The sequence below is a fragment of the Tachypleus tridentatus genome, chromosome 13 (genome assembly GCF_004210375.1).
Source record: "Tachypleus tridentatus isolate NWPU-2018 chromosome 13, ASM421037v1, whole genome shotgun sequence".
Classification (NCBI taxonomy): Eukaryota; Metazoa; Arthropoda; class Merostomata; order Xiphosura; family Limulidae; genus Tachypleus; species Tachypleus tridentatus.
Genome location: NC_134837.1, coordinates 200,077,657 through 200,095,668, shown reverse-complemented (window position 1 = coordinate 200,095,668; position 18,012 = coordinate 200,077,657). Strand labels below are relative to the sequence as shown.

At 34.9% G+C, this 18,012-nt stretch overlaps 1 protein-coding gene across 1 annotated transcript; it reads left to right on the top strand.

Moving 5' to 3' along the window:
* The first annotated feature begins 2,647 nt into the window (after positions 1–2,647).
* Positions 2,648–16,595, top strand: LOC143236432 (uncharacterized). The gene is made up of 5 exons (XM_076474693.1): positions 2,648–2,754; positions 10,293–10,522; positions 13,519–13,554; positions 14,421–14,465; positions 16,420–16,595. The coding sequence occupies exons 1-5, from the start codon at positions 2,648–2,650 to the stop codon at positions 16,593–16,595; spliced, it is 594 nt and encodes a 197-aa protein (XP_076330808.1).
* The last annotated feature ends 1,417 nt before the right edge of the window (positions 16,596–18,012 follow it).

Below are 18,012 nucleotides of genomic sequence, written 5' to 3'. Positions count from 1 at the left end.
TAAGTAACGGATGATAGTAAATTCATTACAATCTGAGAATACTACAACGCTAAAAATCGGGTTTCGGTATCTGCGGCGGACAGAGCGCAGATAGCCCGTTGTGCAGCTTTGCGTTTAACAAGAAAAACCAAAAATAATAATTTCTGATACTCTACGTTATACAGTTTTTTGTAAGATTTGTAAATAAACATTTATTTGTTACATGTAACTGGGAGTATATTTTTGGCTTGAAAATTATTAGTTACTCTAAAATAAGTGACAAACTGCGTTATTTTCTGTTATTAATATTTTCAAACAAATAAATTACTCTTTGTTTTAATTTAAATGATAGATATGTCCTTTCATACAAACAAAACAAAGAATTATCAGTTGTTATTTTTCTTTGCCAATAAAAACGACAAAAGCACTAAAGAAAAAATATTCAAACCTAACGTTTCGAATTAGTTTTCTAAAGGATTATAGCGTAATAAATACACATAAACTGATAACCGAAAAGAGCAAATACAACAATTAATAACTGACTCACCAATGGTAATGTCATTTGCTATCGCACGCAAATTATTAGAATATTTATAGTTAAGCGATGAACTACACAAAGGGCTATCTGTTCTGTGCTCACTGCGTGTATGGAAAACCCAGTGTTTAGCGTTATAAAAACAGAGAATTACCGCTGTGTTGCTGGGGAAGAATTAGAATGGCATAAATTTGTGATGACGAGAAACCCACTTGAAGTAAAAATGCATTCTCAAGATGGCTGGTATGGGTTAGGTTTGATTTGAATTTCGCGCAAAGCTACACGAGGGCTATCTGTTCTGTGCTCACTGCGTGTATGGAAAACCCAGTGTTTAGCGTTATAAAAACAGAGAATTACCGCTGTGTTGCTGGGGAAGAATTAGAATGGCATAAATTTGTGATGACGAGAAACCCACTTGAAGTAAAAATGCATTCTCAAGATGGCTGGTATGGGTTAGGTTTGATTTGAATTTCGCGCAAAGCTACACGAGGGCTATCTACGCTAGCCATCCCTACTTTATCAGTGTAAGGCTAAAGAAAAGGCAGCTAGTCATCACTATCCACCGCCAACTTTTGGGCTACTCTTTTACCAATCAATAGTGAGATTGGCTGAACGTTATAACGCCCCCACGGCTGAAAGGGCGAACATGTTTGGTATGACTGTGATTCAAACCTGCGACCCTCGGATTACGAGACGAGAGCCTTAACCATCTGGCCATGCCGGGTATTAAAAATTTTAATTAAAATAAAGTTTAGAACAATTTCGACTTAGATAATGTTCAGGAGTTTATAAGATTGAATCAGGAGATACTCTTTGAATTCAAGAACAAGAAAACTGACATGTTGATAAGAGCTCAGTGTGAAACGAAGTTTTATCAATTCTTTGATAGATTGTTTAGACAGAGTATTCATGATGAAACTTTGTAGATGTTACCATCAATCTCGCTATTCGTTGGTAAAAGAGTAGCCCAAGAGTTGGCGGTGGGTGGTGATGACTGCCTGCCTTCTCTCTAGTCTTACACTACTGAATTAGAGACGGCTAGCGCAAATAGCTCTCGTGTAGTTTTGCGCGAAATTCCAAACAAGCAAAACAATTTTTGCTTTACAAGAATTTTTCTTATTGACAGGCGAACGAAGAAATATATTTTTAGTGTAATCCCCAGGTCTTTCACGATATGGACATTTTTCTCAGTTTTTTTGACAGCTCTGCATGAACGCTTATTGAGGGCTTCGTTGACAAAGGATAGTTTATTTTGAATTTTGCGCAAAGCTACACGAGAGCTAGCTTCGCTAGCCTTCCTTCTTTTAACCCAACTCTTGGGCTACTCTTTTACCAACGAGTAGTAGGATTGATCGTCACATTATGATGTTCCCATAGCTGAAAAAAGCGAGCATGTTTGATGTGACGGGGATTCCAACCCGCGACGCTAAAATTACGAGTCCAGATTACATTACTAATCTGTAAAAATATGTTGAACTACCTTTGTTCAATTCTCTGTGAAATAAACCCTTTAAAATCTTGTGACATATAGTTGTCAGGGTAACCATTGCAACGAAGAAGGTTTATTAATTCCGATCTAGCGTTTTTTTACCGTCGTCAATTATTGTAAGTTCAATAATTATACCGCGTTTAGCAATAAGTGAATGATGTAAGATGAAATGTAAAATCAACGGTTTAACACATGCCTTTGGTAACATTTTTTAAAAACAAATTTGTTGTTTTCAACGACAGTGGTATAAAGAAACGATAAGGCCTTTAAAGAAACCCCAGTGTGCGAAGTTGTAAAGTGGTTATGTATTAGTTTCAGATCGTGAATTTTACCTGTCAGTATCTTATTCATAGGTTTTCTTACATACTATAAAAAAATCCATATACTCTATAAGTTCAGACAAACTGTTGGAAAACATAAATAGAAAATGTTGTCGTGTAACTGAGAATCTGTCCTATCATTTTCTTACAATTTAAAAGTCCATTTCTGCAGTTTCTTTGCCATTGTTTACTGACTTATTTTTCAGGCGACATTAGACATTATTTTTCCATTTTGTTCATTGCTATTTCTTGAGTAATTCCACTTTCTGAAATTACTGTGCTTTTTTTAACCCTCGAGTATTTCTCCTTCTACCATTTGCCGTGATGGCGGTGAATTGTAAAGACGAAAATCCTTTAAGGATGATTGAACCAAACATCGCGCTGGTATCTGTTGATATTGACGAAGATGCTAAATTACGTTGTCGAACGTGGTAAGTGAATTGATCTCTTAGTATTATTATTATTAATTATCAATTAAATATAGGTTGCCACGTGCTCTATTGTGGGACGATTCTTTTGTATTATTCTAAAGAAATACGATCCACGTAACGACAATGAATTAATTTATTACTTTAATAACGTTCATTCATTCATTCACCACTCGATTCCATCGAGGAACATAGGGCCGCAATCACTTGCGGATTCTTTAACAGGTATTTAAGTGAGTAGGTTGTTAGCCCACTGCACCGAACCGTCCCTAATTTAGTAGTGTAAAACTAGAGGGAAGGCAGCTAGTCAACTCTTGGGCTACTCTTTTACCAACGAATAGTGGGATTGACCGTCACATTATAACGTCCCCACGGCTGGGAGGGCGAGCATGTTTGGCGCGACTCGGATTACGAGTCGCACGCCTTAACGCGCTTGGCCATGCCGGGCCACTTTAATAACGTACAGGCTACTTTATTTTATACCTGATTTAACAAATAAGCGTTTCAACATAAATTAGGAAACTAATGATACACACACTTAAGTGACAAATACATTTACTTGTTGAATTGTTGCACTAACTGGACGCGTTGACCTTCACTATCAACCCTGAACTGAATCACTCTTTGATGTCTAAATAGCTCTTATTTATGTTTATTATTTTACTTATTATATTTGTTATTTTATTTAGTACATTTGTATTATATTTATTTTTATATACTACACAAAATCCCTAGATTATTAACTTTTATGAAATTCCTTGATATCGTGTATCTAGCAAACAAAATATATAAACTGAAATATCAAAACCAGAGTTATAACAAGAGCAACAGTGACATAAAAAATGTAATTTCCACGGCTCCACTTAAACTATTTACTGTTGCTTGGGAGTTTGCTGAACAATAATTTATTCAGTGAAATAAGTTTCAAACGTGATGGTCATTACTTCAGGCGAAAAATAATAATTAGTGAACTGCTCGTGTCATCTCAGTCAATTTTGACTAAGTTGCATATAAAATACAAGCAAAAGTACCGTTTTCAGTGACGAGAAAAGTTTAAGTTAATCTATCAGTTTAAACTATTTCTTGAGCTTTAAAATGGTTAATTGTGATACACTCTTGGTTTCACTTGGAGCCAAAGCTCTGGACTACTTATACCACGAAAGAGTAATTGTTGAGCATTTCAGTCAAGTTGAGAGCCACTCAAGGATAACATACGGTAAACCTAAGTTTTTTATTATTTAAGTTAAGTCACATTTTAAAATGTGAATAATAGTGTAGTTAATTCCTATTAATTTAGTGCAAAATATCCTGCTTATGAAATAAAATTTGGTATTAACATATTTATTCTTGTTCTCTCGTCATTTCAAAAGTGAATGTTGAGGTTTGTATGTGCGCACAGCTTTTCAAACGCAGGAAGCGACCGCCGTAAATGAGAGACAGATGAACATTCAGACAGATACCATGGTTTGTAATATATATAACATTATAACGTATATCGAATATTTGTGAAGTTAAAGATGGAATTCATAAAAACAACAGTTTTGACATTGATAAAGTGATATTATCTTCATGTTTAATTCCTTTTATCTGTTTATACTTTTAAAACTAAATAAATATTAAGTAAGTCAGGAATTGTGACTTTACTTTCTTAAATAGAGCCAATTTGTAGAAAGTTATCCCGATAGTGTGGTTATTAACTTGAGAAAATTGATTAGATATTCAAGTGTATTTGGAACGTGTTTTAAGATGCTATCTTTAAATTTAAAAAAAAAAATATATGTTTAAATCGTCCACGTCAAGCAAGTTTTAGTAAGGTAATAATAATAATAATGACACCACACTGAAATAGGTGCATTAATGACTCCCGAAGTGTACTTTTATCATAGGAATGAATAACATACAGTTTAACACAACAAATTATTAGAATTCTATAATGGTTAACACACACTTGCCATGCCCTAAAAACGTAAAATATGATTTTTTTTCTTTGAAAGTAAATGTTGGAGTATTTTGAAAACTCATGCAGTCGGAGGTTCGAATCTCACTGCTTCCAAAAAAAAAATGTCTGAGTAATTCACTGCTCGAAATGTGAAAATAATAATACATGTAATGGTGACGAGAATAAATAGTGCGAATAATTATACCATCATTAATGTTATTATTTCGTCTCAATCATTCCACAAAACTATGACAACATTAAAGGTGCCGTTGTAGTTTTTCTTAAATATTTTTTTGAATATTTTCTATTACTGAACGAAAGATAAGTCTTATCACTATTATATTACAGCGAATTATTCCCACTGATAGACTATTTTTAACCTAAGTTGTGGTATATACGAGGGCTGTTCAAAAAATACGCGGACTGTTTGAATTGCGCGGCTCTAGTTGGTTCCAGGGGAATCCGCTTGGTGTCGCTAGGTTCGCGCCGATCAGCTGATTACGACGCCATTTCCCGATTGCAGATATCTTCATTTGTGTATTAGCTTCGCGGTTTTAAGTGAAGTGCCATTTTTTCGTTTGGCGGATTTCAGAATGAATGACCTGAAATTTTGCTGTGAAATTTTGTATTAAACTTGGAAAATCTGCGACTGAAACTTTTGCTATGCTTAACACGGCTTACGGTGATGTTGCTATGAAGCGTACGGCATGTTTCAAGTAACATGAACGTTTTAAGGATGGTCGACAGTCCATTGAAGATGATGAGCGTCCTGGACGTCCTTCCACGTCAACTGACGACCCACACGTCGACAAAATCAACACCCTGGTGCGGGCAAATTGACGTCTGACTATCAGGGAGCTTGCTGAAGAGTGTGGGATATCAGTTGGATCTTGTTACGAGATTTTGACCGAAAAAATTGAAGATGCACCGCGTTGCTGCGAAATTCAGCCCTCAGAACTCGTGAGTTTTTGGCCAAACACTCGATCACTGTTCTTCCCCCCCCCCTACTCACCTGACCTTGCTCCTTACGATTTTTCTTGTTCCCCAAACTCAAAAGACCCTTGAAAGGAAGAAGATTTGAGACGATTCCCGAGATTAAGGCAAATGCGACGAAGGAGCTGGAGGACATTACAAAAGAAGCGTACCAGGACTGTTTCAACAAGTGGAAACACCGTTGGGATAAGTGTGCGCGTTGGGGAGGAGAGTACTTTGAAGGAGTCCCAGACCTGTAACTTCTAAATAAAGTACATTTTGTTTTATGACGTCAGTCCGCGTATTTTTTGAACAGCCCTCGTAGTTGGTTTGGCTTGCTTGGAATTTCGCGCAAAGCTACACGAGGCTATTTGCGCTAGTCGTTCTAATTTAGCAGTATAAGACTAGAGGGAAGGCAGATATTCATTGCCACCCACCGACAACTCTTGGGCTACCCTGTCACACCGAAAATGCTTGCCCTTTCAGCCGTGGGGAGCGTTATAATGTTACGGTCAATCCTACTATTCGTTGGTAAAAGAGTAGCCCAAGAGTTGGCGGTGGGTGACGATGACTAGCTACCTTCCCTCTACTCTTACACTGCAAAATTAGGACGGCTAGCGCAGATAGCCCTCGTGTAGCTTTTACGAAATTCAGAACAAACCAAACAAACAGTATAAATTGAAACACATGTATATAATTTATATATAATACCTTAATGAAAATAATTTCTTATATTCATGCGTTTTGATCAGTAGGCGCTTGTAGTTTTGTTACATGTCACAGTTTCGTTCTTTTATCGGCGGTCCGTTGGTACTTGTATTACAATAGTTAATATACAGCAACCACGGTCTTTGACACATTTGTTTTAGAAATGCATTACTTACGTAAATTCGTTTATAGTTTATAATAATAACAGTTAGTAAGATTATTCAACTTTTAAAAAAATCATTATGATTACTTTGCGTTTATTTGGCTTTGTTTGTTTGGAATTTCGCGCAAAGTTACATCGGGCTAGCTTCTGCGTCTATTGAAGGGAACTAAACCCCTGATTTTACTGTGGTAAGTCCGTTGACATAACGCTGTACCATCAGGGGACATTTGCGCTAGCCGTCCCTAATTTAAACAGTGTAAGACTAGAGGGAAGGCAGCTAGTCATCACCACTTACTGTCAACTCTTGGACTATTTTATTACGAATGGTGGGATTGAACATCACTTTATAACGCCATCACGGCTGAAAGGATGAGCATGTTTGTTGTAATGGAGATTCAAACCCGGGACGTTCAGACTGCGAGTCGAATGCCCTAACCACCTGGCTATATCAGACCTGATTCCTTTGCATCATCATAAGCGGAACTGAGTTATTGTAAAAGACATCTTTCTAAATATTTACTCTTAAATGTGTATGCTTAGAGAGATGATAACAGTTACGGCCTTATTTTTTTACTATGGTGACATTTTAGTATGATTCTTTGACTTGGTATTGTAAATGTTCTTCTAGTATTCCTGATAGTTTGTTAATTTCTGTTTTTTAAAAATGTTACCTTTGCCCTTAATAAAAATGTTCTAGCTAACACGCATTCACATAGAAATTGTTCACACAGAGTGTGTTTAATGAAGCTTAAACATCAATTATGAATATATATATATATTGACATATCGATCAACCAGGAAATGCTCCAGGGAGTCTTTTATGGAGCTCCTGTAGCAAAATTAGTGTTAAAAACTGGGATGAATGAGCTGTTGTGAAAAACTTATAAGGGTGAATTATTACATTGTCCAGAAATAAATGTCGTTTTTGAACTGCGAAGTTTGGAGGAGTATTAATCAGTGTTGTAAATCATGCTTTTATCAAAGTTAGCACCATTTGCTTCAACTCACTTTTGCTAATGTGTAATGATGCTGCTTATGCCTGTGCTGTAGAAATCAAAGTTTCTATGGTCAATGAACTCAATGAAACTTCTCCAGCTGCTTTGTTTTGAAAGTGTTTATTGTTCAAATATTTGTCAAAGTGCTTGAAAAAAAATGAAATTCTGTAGGGGAAAAGTCTGAGGAATAAGGTGGATGAGGCAGTGCCTCGATTCCCAGTTCGTTCAATTTTTGAAGTGTCAACCTCGACATGTCTAATAATGCTGATTTTGTTGATCTTCAGTCAGCTCATGTGGAACACACTTATCCAACGTTTTCGTCTTTCCAATCGCACTTAGGTTTTTGGCAATGCTTGATTTGCTTGTGCCTTGCTTTTCTGCAAGTTCACGTACTGTTTTGCGAGGGTCTGTCTCAACTGCTTCTCTTAATGTGTTTTCATCTAAGAGTGGCTTACTTCCACGACCTTCGTGGTTTTCAAGACTTTCATTTCCATATCGAAACCTTTGGAAACAAAGATGAACTGTACTTTCAGTAACAGATGCATGGCCGAATGCCTGGTTGATGTTCCGTGTAGTTTCGCTAGCTTTTCGTCTAAGTTTGAAGTTGTAGAGAAACATCAAACAAAAGTCCTTGTTGTCCATGCTGCCTTGGGGGGTTGCAAAATTTACTCTGAGAAGAGTTGAAACAACAGACAAATAAAACACCGTGTAACCGACAAACATTGAATTAAACGAACCAACTAACGATAAGTTACTCAATATTCAGCTTCTAAATGTCATCATGAGAATTCCAACATTTATTTCTGGACAACCTAATATATTGGAAAAGGCTGAGAAACACTGACGTAGATCACTCTTAAGAAGATTGGTTTGCTTTGGATTTTGAGCAAAGCTACATAAGGGCTATTTGCACTAGCCTTCCCTAAATTAGCAGTGTAAGACTAAAGAGAAGGCAGCTAGTCATCATCACCCAGCGCCAACTCTTGGGCTACTCTTTTACCAATGAATAGTTGGATTGACCGATACGTTACAACGCTCCCACGACTGAAGGGGCAAGCATGTTTATTGTGACGGGAATTCGAACCCGTGACCCTCGGATTACGAGTTGAGTTCCTTAACCACCTGGTCATGCCGGGCCTCACTCTTAAGAAACCAGTGAAGAAAATAATCCCTGTGTATATTGTTTGAACTCTTAGTTTCTGTTGCATTCATAATTATGTTACTGCACACTGTTTAAAACTGCTGCCATTTTGTAATTGGGTTGTATGCTCTTTATTGTAGAAAGACATAACATGGTGCATGTTAAATATACAAAACTATTTCAGTTTAAGTTTAATGTGAGTGTTAGGATTTGGATAGTTTATTTAGCGTGGGTGTCATATTTATATTATTTTTAGAAGCGATATTTCATGGTAGATTTCTGTAAGTAACTGTTTTCAGATCATATTTGGTGTAGTTTAGTTGTTGTGAATTAGAGATTGTTTACAATAGTGACATTACTGAGTCATATTGCTAAAATTTTCTGCGTTTCTCATTGGTTTAATCAAGTATTATTATATCACAATATCTGGTATTTTGTGGAATGTTCTTGACCTTTGTCGGGATATAAATATACGTCGAAAAGTTTTATTTAGTTCTAGACTGCGTGATCGTGAGTTTAGCAATAAAAAGTTTATAGTGGTTATTTTTAAAATGGAATTATCACAAACTCTATTGCAATAACAGAGTAGAGGAAAAATAATTTGTCTTTTCAATTGTGTTCTAAAGCAACTGAACCATACTGTGTGGACTTTGACGATAAAGATGCAATTACTTATAGCTTTGAATACAGTCGCGGTAACAGCAGTGTAACGAACATTCGTATACACGTTTGATTTGTTTTCTTATATTATTTTTAAAACAAGCATACTGTGTTGCTGTTTGTTTATATTTGAAATTTACTGCCGAAAATTCACTGTCACTTACCTTAAAAACTATGGGCTTACAAAACCTGGCAATGCATACATAATGCCACTAGCAGCTGGTGCCTATCATTTATATATTTATTTTTAGAACTTTTCACAAAACTACTCAAAAGTTATCGATGCTAGTCTTCCCTAATTTAGAAGTAACAGACTTGAGGAAAGGAAAGCTATCTGTTATCAGTTCTTGGGCTACTCTTTTACCAACGTATAATGAGATTGACTATCACATCATAATGTTTCTATGGCAGGTGCTAATGGATAATGAAATATTAAAACAATCCTTCATTTACTACAATTTAATAATCCAACATATCGAAAAGGGTGTTTTCTTTTGTTAGAATGTAATCGTTAGCTTAGTGGCTTGTCTGAAGACTTATACTATAAAAAACTGTGGATCGGTGGTCATAGTAGGCGCAACAGAGATAGTACCTTGTAGAGTTTTCTATCAAAAATAGGAACCTCAAATAATTCATACTGATACAAGTTTTCGATAAATTTAAATTTATTTAAACAATTCAACAATAATGAATGCATTATAAAGGGGAGTTTTGAATTCATATGTCAAGTCCAGCTTGACAGCAATATCTACAGTGTTAGTTTTGGTGTATTTATTACAGCCAACTACTGATTTATTATATCATGACAGTAAAAGTGATGTTTGATTCACTAAATCTCCTATTCATTGAAATAGCTTTTGCAGAGCTTCACGCGAAACCTTAGAAAACCAAACTCAAGACAGTCTTATTCGTTCAACATAAATTGCGACTGTGCAAAAGCTTTTTCTTTTTTTTTACTGTCAGCAATAAAACTGTGGACCAGGCTGGAAAATTATGGAAAAGAAGAACTGTGACTGGAGAGCTGAAAGAAGTGAATTTAGACATGCATGATGATGAAAATAAAAACCGAATATATGTTGAAGAAGACCATACTCTTGTCATTAAAAAAGTTGCTAGAAAGGACTTGGGTTATTACTTTTGTCACAACAATGAGGTGAGAGAAGATACGTACGAAATCGAATATTTATTGGATGGTAAGTGTATACTTTAAAGTGTTCCAAATTACAATCTTTCTTATGATGAATAAAAATATGAAATTAATATACTTTACTAACAATAGCACATTTTTAAAATTCTGTCCATCGAAGTTTAACTCATTATTTTCTCAATACAGAACTAGTTTGTAAGTTGGCTGTCACAAAGTTTCGACTTTACTGTTGATTACAGGTAGACATATTTCACTTTGGGTTTTTCATAAATGTACAATGTTATCCAACTGTTAACTTGTCAGAAGAATCCACCCCTTGGATAAATTTTAAGAAGATAGCCTAAATTGTAAAACGATGGACAATAGTGTAATTTCTTTACTTGTCTAAACAATTACACCTTCGATAAGTTAAGACTTCCTGTAGATCTTGCTGAGTTACATAGAGTGCATGAACAGATAAATCTGTATTACTAACTGTTAAGCACAGTGACATATAAAATCCATTCATACTTCATTTTCACAGTTATAGTGAAAAATACAAGTTATATGTATAAATATTGGTGAGTTATGTTTGTAGACAACTGTAGTTTTAAACAACAAATATATGAGTTCCTGATCCAAAACAGAAAATAATTCCCTAATGTACCATCTGATATTAAGAATTTCGAAAGCAAGAAACAGAACTAATTGTTAATCTTATTCCCCACTGCTACAGCGGTAACTCTACGGATTTGCAACGCTAAAATCACGGGTTCGATTCCCCTCGGTGGACTCAGCAGATAGCCCGATGTGGCTTTGCCATAAGAAAACACACGCACACTATTGTTACTCTTAAAACAGATCACTTTTGGATACCCTGTGGAAGTACGTATAGTTTACAGTTAATTATCAATCACCAGTAACAAAGGTAATAAGAAAATGTTTCATGTTGTGGTTACCTTGTATGCATATAAGATCCAACATGTTCTGAGCCATATATGACCCCTGAGCTCTTTACTGTTTGTTCTTATGGCAACTAGTGACGGGTGTAGGCAATGTTGGTAAGAGGTATTTGGGACTTATTTTAACTCATCTAATCTGCCAAAAAATGTTTAATTGTCTTGGCACTTCAACTCATCTAATCTGTCAACAAATGTTTTAATTGCCCTGAATCTCAAATTTGATGATGATAAATTCACCTGATGATGACGTATTCTTATCGAAACGTTGTTCCTTGTTAATAAACTTTTCTTCACTGCCAGTTCAAGCCGTCTTCAAACTTTAATTTCCTGAGTTTTATTTTGTTCTTTGTCTTAGGATTGGCCCGAATGCCCCCCGCTAGTGCAGCGGTAAGTCTACGGATTTGTAACACTAAAGTCAGGGGGTCGATTCCCCTCGGTGGGCTCAGCCGATAGCCAAATGTGGCGTTGGTATAAGAAAATTCATACACTTGGCCCGAGTTTTGTCCTTGTAATGTATATCCCATTTGATGTTCTGTTTTTGTTAGATTAGGTTATTTGGACGTACTGTATTTGTATCGAACTTTACACTTTTCAGCAGGCTACATGTTAGTTTCCTTCCTTATTATAAATAACTTTTTATGCCTATGTTTGCTTCTGCTTTAGTATACATAGATCCCCTTTCGCGGCTTATGCGACCTTTCAATCGAATTACTAGAGTGTCACAATGTGAATGGTGTCCAGAAAGTCCTTTGCCACATAATGAATGTCCATACATCTTTACAGAACATGCTTAAAATGTTTGTCCTCAGAATTGATACCATACGTTTGATCCACTTCACCCCACGTTCATCAATGCTCATAACCATTATCAATAAAATCTGGAAAGAAACAATATAAGCAATATAAATTTCCTGTGTTAAAACTGTAATAAATACCGATACAATGTGCTTCCTTAAGTAAAACGTAATTATTGTAAACATTATTATCTGTCAAAGTTATCAATTCGGACTCAAAAAAATGCTTAAGTAACACTTTAACTTTCCCCGTTTTAAGAGAATAAAGTATATGAATTGCTAATTGGTAATAAGGACATCTATGGTCAAAATTAGTTAGTAGGCCTAACGTTAATGCTCATAAACATTTCAAGTTCAGTTTACAAGTGCAGCATTTAACTAAATAATTTAACACCTATAATTTCTAGATATCATGACTGTGATCTGCCATTGCTATCTTTATTAGCCGTCCCTAATTTACCGGTTTAAGACTAGAGGGACAACAACTGCTGATCACCACTGAGCACCAATTTTTTGGCTACTCTTTTACCAACGAATAGTGGGATTGATCGTATCATTATAACGCCCCCACGGCTGAAAGAACGATCGTATTTGGTGTGATGAATATTTGAACCCGCGACCCTCAGATTACGAGTAGAGTGCCTTAATCATCTGTCTATGCTAAGCAGTTTACATTTTAATATATAACTTTCATGCAAGACATCCAGTACTAAAATTGATTTTTAGTATTTCTTTGACTTGCTAGAACTTTTCTATTTCATAAGTCCAAGTTCTCATTTCATTTTTGTTGTTATTTAAGATGGTACATTCAGTATCTTGATCCTCTGATGACTACATTTTTAAACTAAGTTATCACACATTTTTAGTTTTCATGTTAAAAGCAGACTGTTAACTGTATATTTTAAATAAATATCTTACCATTTTCTTAATTTTGAAAACAAATATTCCACAATAATTTAAACTTAAGAAAAACTTCTGTCACTTAAACATGCTGTGTGTGACGGCCTTGCCCCTCTGTGACTCAGTGACAAGTCTAAAGACTTATTAAACTTAAATATTAACTTATAAGAAGTGGCAGACAGCGAATACTTTGCTACACCTTTGTATATCAGATATTGCATAAGAATTAAAAGAAACTATGTAACTAAATTTCCTTGTAATTAAATACAAACCTACATAACGGGCTATCTGCACTTTGCCCACCACAGGTATCGAAACCTACTTTCTAGTGTGGTAAGTTTGCAGACATACCGCTGTATTATTAAGGAGCTTAACAAAATCTAATTACTTTTTTTTTTCTGTTCAAGTGTCACGTAAGTCACCAGAACTGCTCAAAACTACAGGTTAGTCATTAGTTTTTTTTCTCTATTGCAGTAAGATATATTTTGTTGTTAATTCAAAGTTTAATCATTAGGTTCGCTTTCTATTGCAGTAAAATATATTTTATTGTTAATTCAAGGGCTAGTCATTAGTTTTCTTCCTTTTGCAGTAAATATATATTTTGTTAATTCAAGGGTCAGTCATTAGTTTTCTTCTTTTTGCAGTAAAGTTTTATTTTATTGTTAATTCAAGGGTTGAGCATTAATTTTCTTCCTTTTGCAGTAAAAAACATTTTATTGTTAATTCAAGGGTTAGTCATTAGTTTTTCTTCCTTTTGCAGTAAAAATATATTTTGTTAATTCAAGGGTTAGTCATTAGTTTTCTTCCTTTTGCAGTAAAATATATTTTATTGTTAATTCAAGGGTTAGTAATTAGATTTTCTTCCCTTTGCAGTAAAAATATTTTATTGTTCAATCAAGGGTTAGTCATTAGTTTTTCTTCCTTTTGCAGTAAATATATATTTTGTTAATTCAAGGGTTAGTCATTAGTTTTCTTCCTTTTGCAGTAAAAATGTATTTTATTGTTGAATTAAGGGTTAGTAGTTAGTTTTTCTTCCTTTTACAGTAAAAACTATTTTATTGTTCAATCAAGGGTTAGTCATTAGTTTTCTTCCATTTACTGTAAAAATTATATTTTTTGTTAATTTTATTGTTTTGAGTACTCACTTCAATTGAGTTTGAGTTGTTGATATTATCCGAGACATTGAATTATTTAAGTGAAACAAATGGAACATAGTTTAAGATTTTTTTCAAGTTAACTTAGATGTTTTTCATACATTACTTTTGTTTTGAATGCATATAAACTTCAATTCTTTTTTATATCTTTACAGAAAGTAATGAGGAACTTGAAGAAATACTTAACCTCAAAGTCGGAAGTAGGTTAAAAGTTACATGTCACGACCTTTTGAAAGTTATATTCAAAATTTAATTAACCCGCTTTATTATCAACTAACTGCTGGTACAACGGTCGGTCTACGGATTTACAACGCTAAGAATCAGAGTTTCGATTCCCTTCGGTGAACTTAGCAGATAGCCTCTTGTGGCTTTCCTATAAGAAAACACACACACACCCCGTCTCCCTGACGGATGTTATGCAAATTCATGATCAATGAAAGGTTATCTTAGAACATGAAAAGTTGCTTCCCTTATTTGTAATTGTAAATAAACCTCAAATTTGCATGTATTTACATGGACCCAACAAACCTTCATGCAAAACCTTTGGTGAAGCACCACGAACAGGGGTTGAAGTAGTGGTAAAAAAATACACCCATAAAAATCGCAGAATGCAATACTGAAAATTCACATGCATCTCCCGATTGACACAATGAACTGCCATATCAAATTTGGTGAAAACCCATCTACATGGGGCGAAGTAGTGGTAGAAAACGTAAAAATGGTTATAAAAACTGAAAACTTGCATGTATTTTCCCATGGACCAAATTTTGGAGAAGATCTATCCACACGTTGCGAAGTTTGTCATCACCACTCACGGCCAACTCTTCAACTCTTGGGCTGACCTGGCATGGCCAAGCGTGTTAAGGCGTGCGACTTGTAATCTGAGGGTCGCGGGTTCGCATCCCCGTCGCGCCAAACATGCTTGCCCTTTCAGCCGTGGGGTGTTATAATGTGACGGTCAATCCCACTATTCGTTGGTAAAAGAGTAGCCCAAGAGTTGGCGGTGGGTGGTGATGACTAGCTGCCTTCCCTCTAGTCTTACACTGCTAAATTAGGGACGGCTAGCACAGATATCCCTCGAGTAGCTTTGTGCGAAATTTAAAAAACAAACAAATAAACTTTTGGGCTACTCTTTTACCAACGAATGGTGAGGTTGACCATCATATGATAACGCCCCCACGGCTGAAAGGACGAGCATGTTTGGTGCGACGGGGATTCAAACTCGCGACCCTCAGATTACGAGTCAAGTGCCTTAACCACCTGGCCATGCCGGGCCTACCTTGCGAAGTGGTTACATAGTCATACAACAGACAGTAATATTATATGTATATAAAATAAAGTTAGCATCAAATTGTAGATAATCCATAATTTGTTATCGCTATATAAGTCTTAAATTTTAGTTTTATAAATAAATATTTAAACAATCCTTAATCTTCCCTTGTATGAGAATTTTAACATTTGTTACATCGTTTTTCCTTTTCTAATTTAATTAGCGCCCTCTGTAAAATACTAAATCATAGACCACTGCCGTATATTTAAAGCAAAGTGAACGAAGACAATTGTTTATCAATACAATATTAACAAAGTTTTTTCTCTTCTCGTCCGATTACATAAACCACATATTAACATTGTATACTGTAATTAAACTGAGCATACATTTTATGACATACTTGCCGAAATAAAAAAAATAAATGAAGAGGAAACATTTATGAATTTGTTTTAAATGAAACTTTAATGAAAATTTGTATTCAGTTTGTTGTTGTTTTTTGAATAGTTTTACGAACTGGTATTCTGAGTCTAATGCTAATATTTGACATCATTGTGATAAAATGATGAAATATATAGTAACTTTATTGGTGGGTTATAGGTTAGGGCTTTATATTACTTAAACAAATGTCCTTCAAAATCTGTTGTGCATATTGTAGGGACTTACATATTTTCGTAAAAGTTTTGTAAAAACGAGTTGTGTATATTAACATTGACGAAAAGGTTGGTTAAAAAAGTAGATCTACTAGAAGTACAATGTTCATTTTTTCTAAACTTTTATCAAAATTTAAATAAATTAGAATTTAATTTGTAATCGATGTACGAAAAAGGACATTAATTAATTTTTTTATGTAATACAACTCATCTTTTATTCTTTCGATGTTTCAGAGCTGCACCTGCAAGGACAGATAAATCATTCATTTACCCCAAATATAATGTGGGGTTCCTGGAATACATGTAGTAAATGTGGAAGTGTTGGAACCCGAAAACGTATTGGGGAATGTCGTTTGAGCAGATATGTTGAAACAAAGGTCAAGGTAACACAACATAAGATATTAATCTAAAGAGGACACACTTGCTTCTGGTTATAGTTTAAGAGATAATTAAAATAATAAAAAACATTTAAGGAAAGTGATACTATTCCAAAGAAACATTTCTTCAAAGCAACTTGATAAAATGTAGTTTTTTATGCCCTTAGTGTTTTAACTGTGGAGTTTAGTTCTTAATGCAAGTTTTAGAAGTTTGAGTTTGATTACCATTACAAATAATTCCAAACTAAAAGTTTAGTTCCCATTACAAGTACTTCAAACTAAAGTTGTGTTTCTATTACAAGTACTTTGAAACTAAAGTTGTGTTCCTATTACAAGTACTTCCAAACTAAAGTTGTTTTTTCTCCCATTACAAGTACTTACAAATTAATGCTGTGTTCCTATTACAAGTACCTCCAAACTAAAGTTGTGTTCCCATTACATGTACTTCCACACTAAAGTTTAGTTCCCATTACAAGTACTTCCAAACTAATGTTGTGTTCCCATTACATGTACTTCCACACTAAAGTTTAGTTCCCATTACAAGTACTTCCAAACTAAAGTTGTGTTCTTTCTCTTACAAGTACTTTGAAACTAAAGTTGTGTTCCTATTACAAGTACTTCCAAACTAATGTTGTGTTCCTATTACAAGTACTTCCAGACTAATGTTGTGTTCCTATTACAAGTACTTCCAAACTAATGTTTTTTGTATTTTTTCATTGCAAGTATTCACAAGCTAATGTTTGGTTACCATTACAATTTTTTTCCAAACTCAAATTTAGTTCTCATTATAAGTGTTTCCAAACTTAAGTTGTGTTCCCATTATAAGGACTTATACAGTAAAGTTTGGCTTTCACCACAAGTATTTTCTTGGTGTAGTTTTGTTTTCTAGATGAAGTTTGGTTGGCACGACGAGTATTTTTGGCACACTAAAGTAAGGTTACCATTGTGGGTATTTCAAAGTATGTTATCTGCAAATGTTCCTCTCAAAATGGTTTTATCGTACAATAATAAAATAATAGTAAGATTTATTAAATAAGTGTGGTTTGTTTTGAATTTCGCGTGAAGCTACTCGAGGGCTGTCTGCGTTAGCCATCCCTAATTTAGCAGTGTAAAACGAGAGGAAGGCAGCTAATCATTACCACCCACCGCCAACTCTTGGGTTACTCATTTATCAACGAATAGTGGGATTAACCGTAATATTATAACGCTCCCACGGCTGAAAGGACGAGCATGTTTGGTGTGATGGGGATTCGATTCCGCGAACCTCAGATTATGAGTCGAGTGCCTTAACCACCAGGCCATTCAGGGCCCTATTTATTAAATACATAATTAGTTCGTTTTCATTCTCAATGACAGGATAACCCAACGTTTTGCAACAAAGCATTATAATTAATATATCGTTTATATTGCCCAGAAGTTTCATTAAACAGCTCCTTTGATCCAGTTGGTT

Excerpts from the sequence above, each read along its gene's own strand:
- LOC143236432 (XM_076474693.1), top strand. The coding sequence starts at position 2,648 with ATGGCGGTGAATTGTAAAGACGAAAATCCTTTAAGGATGATTGAACCA. Across the intron at positions 13,555-14,420 it reads AGAACTGCTCAAAACTACAG|AAAGTAATGAGGAACTTGAA; the intron begins GTTAGTCATTAG and ends ATATCTTTACAG. Across the intron at positions 14,466-16,419 it reads ACTTAACCTCAAAGTCGGAA|AGCTGCACCTGCAAGGACAG; the intron begins GTAGGTTAAAAG and ends TCGATGTTTCAG.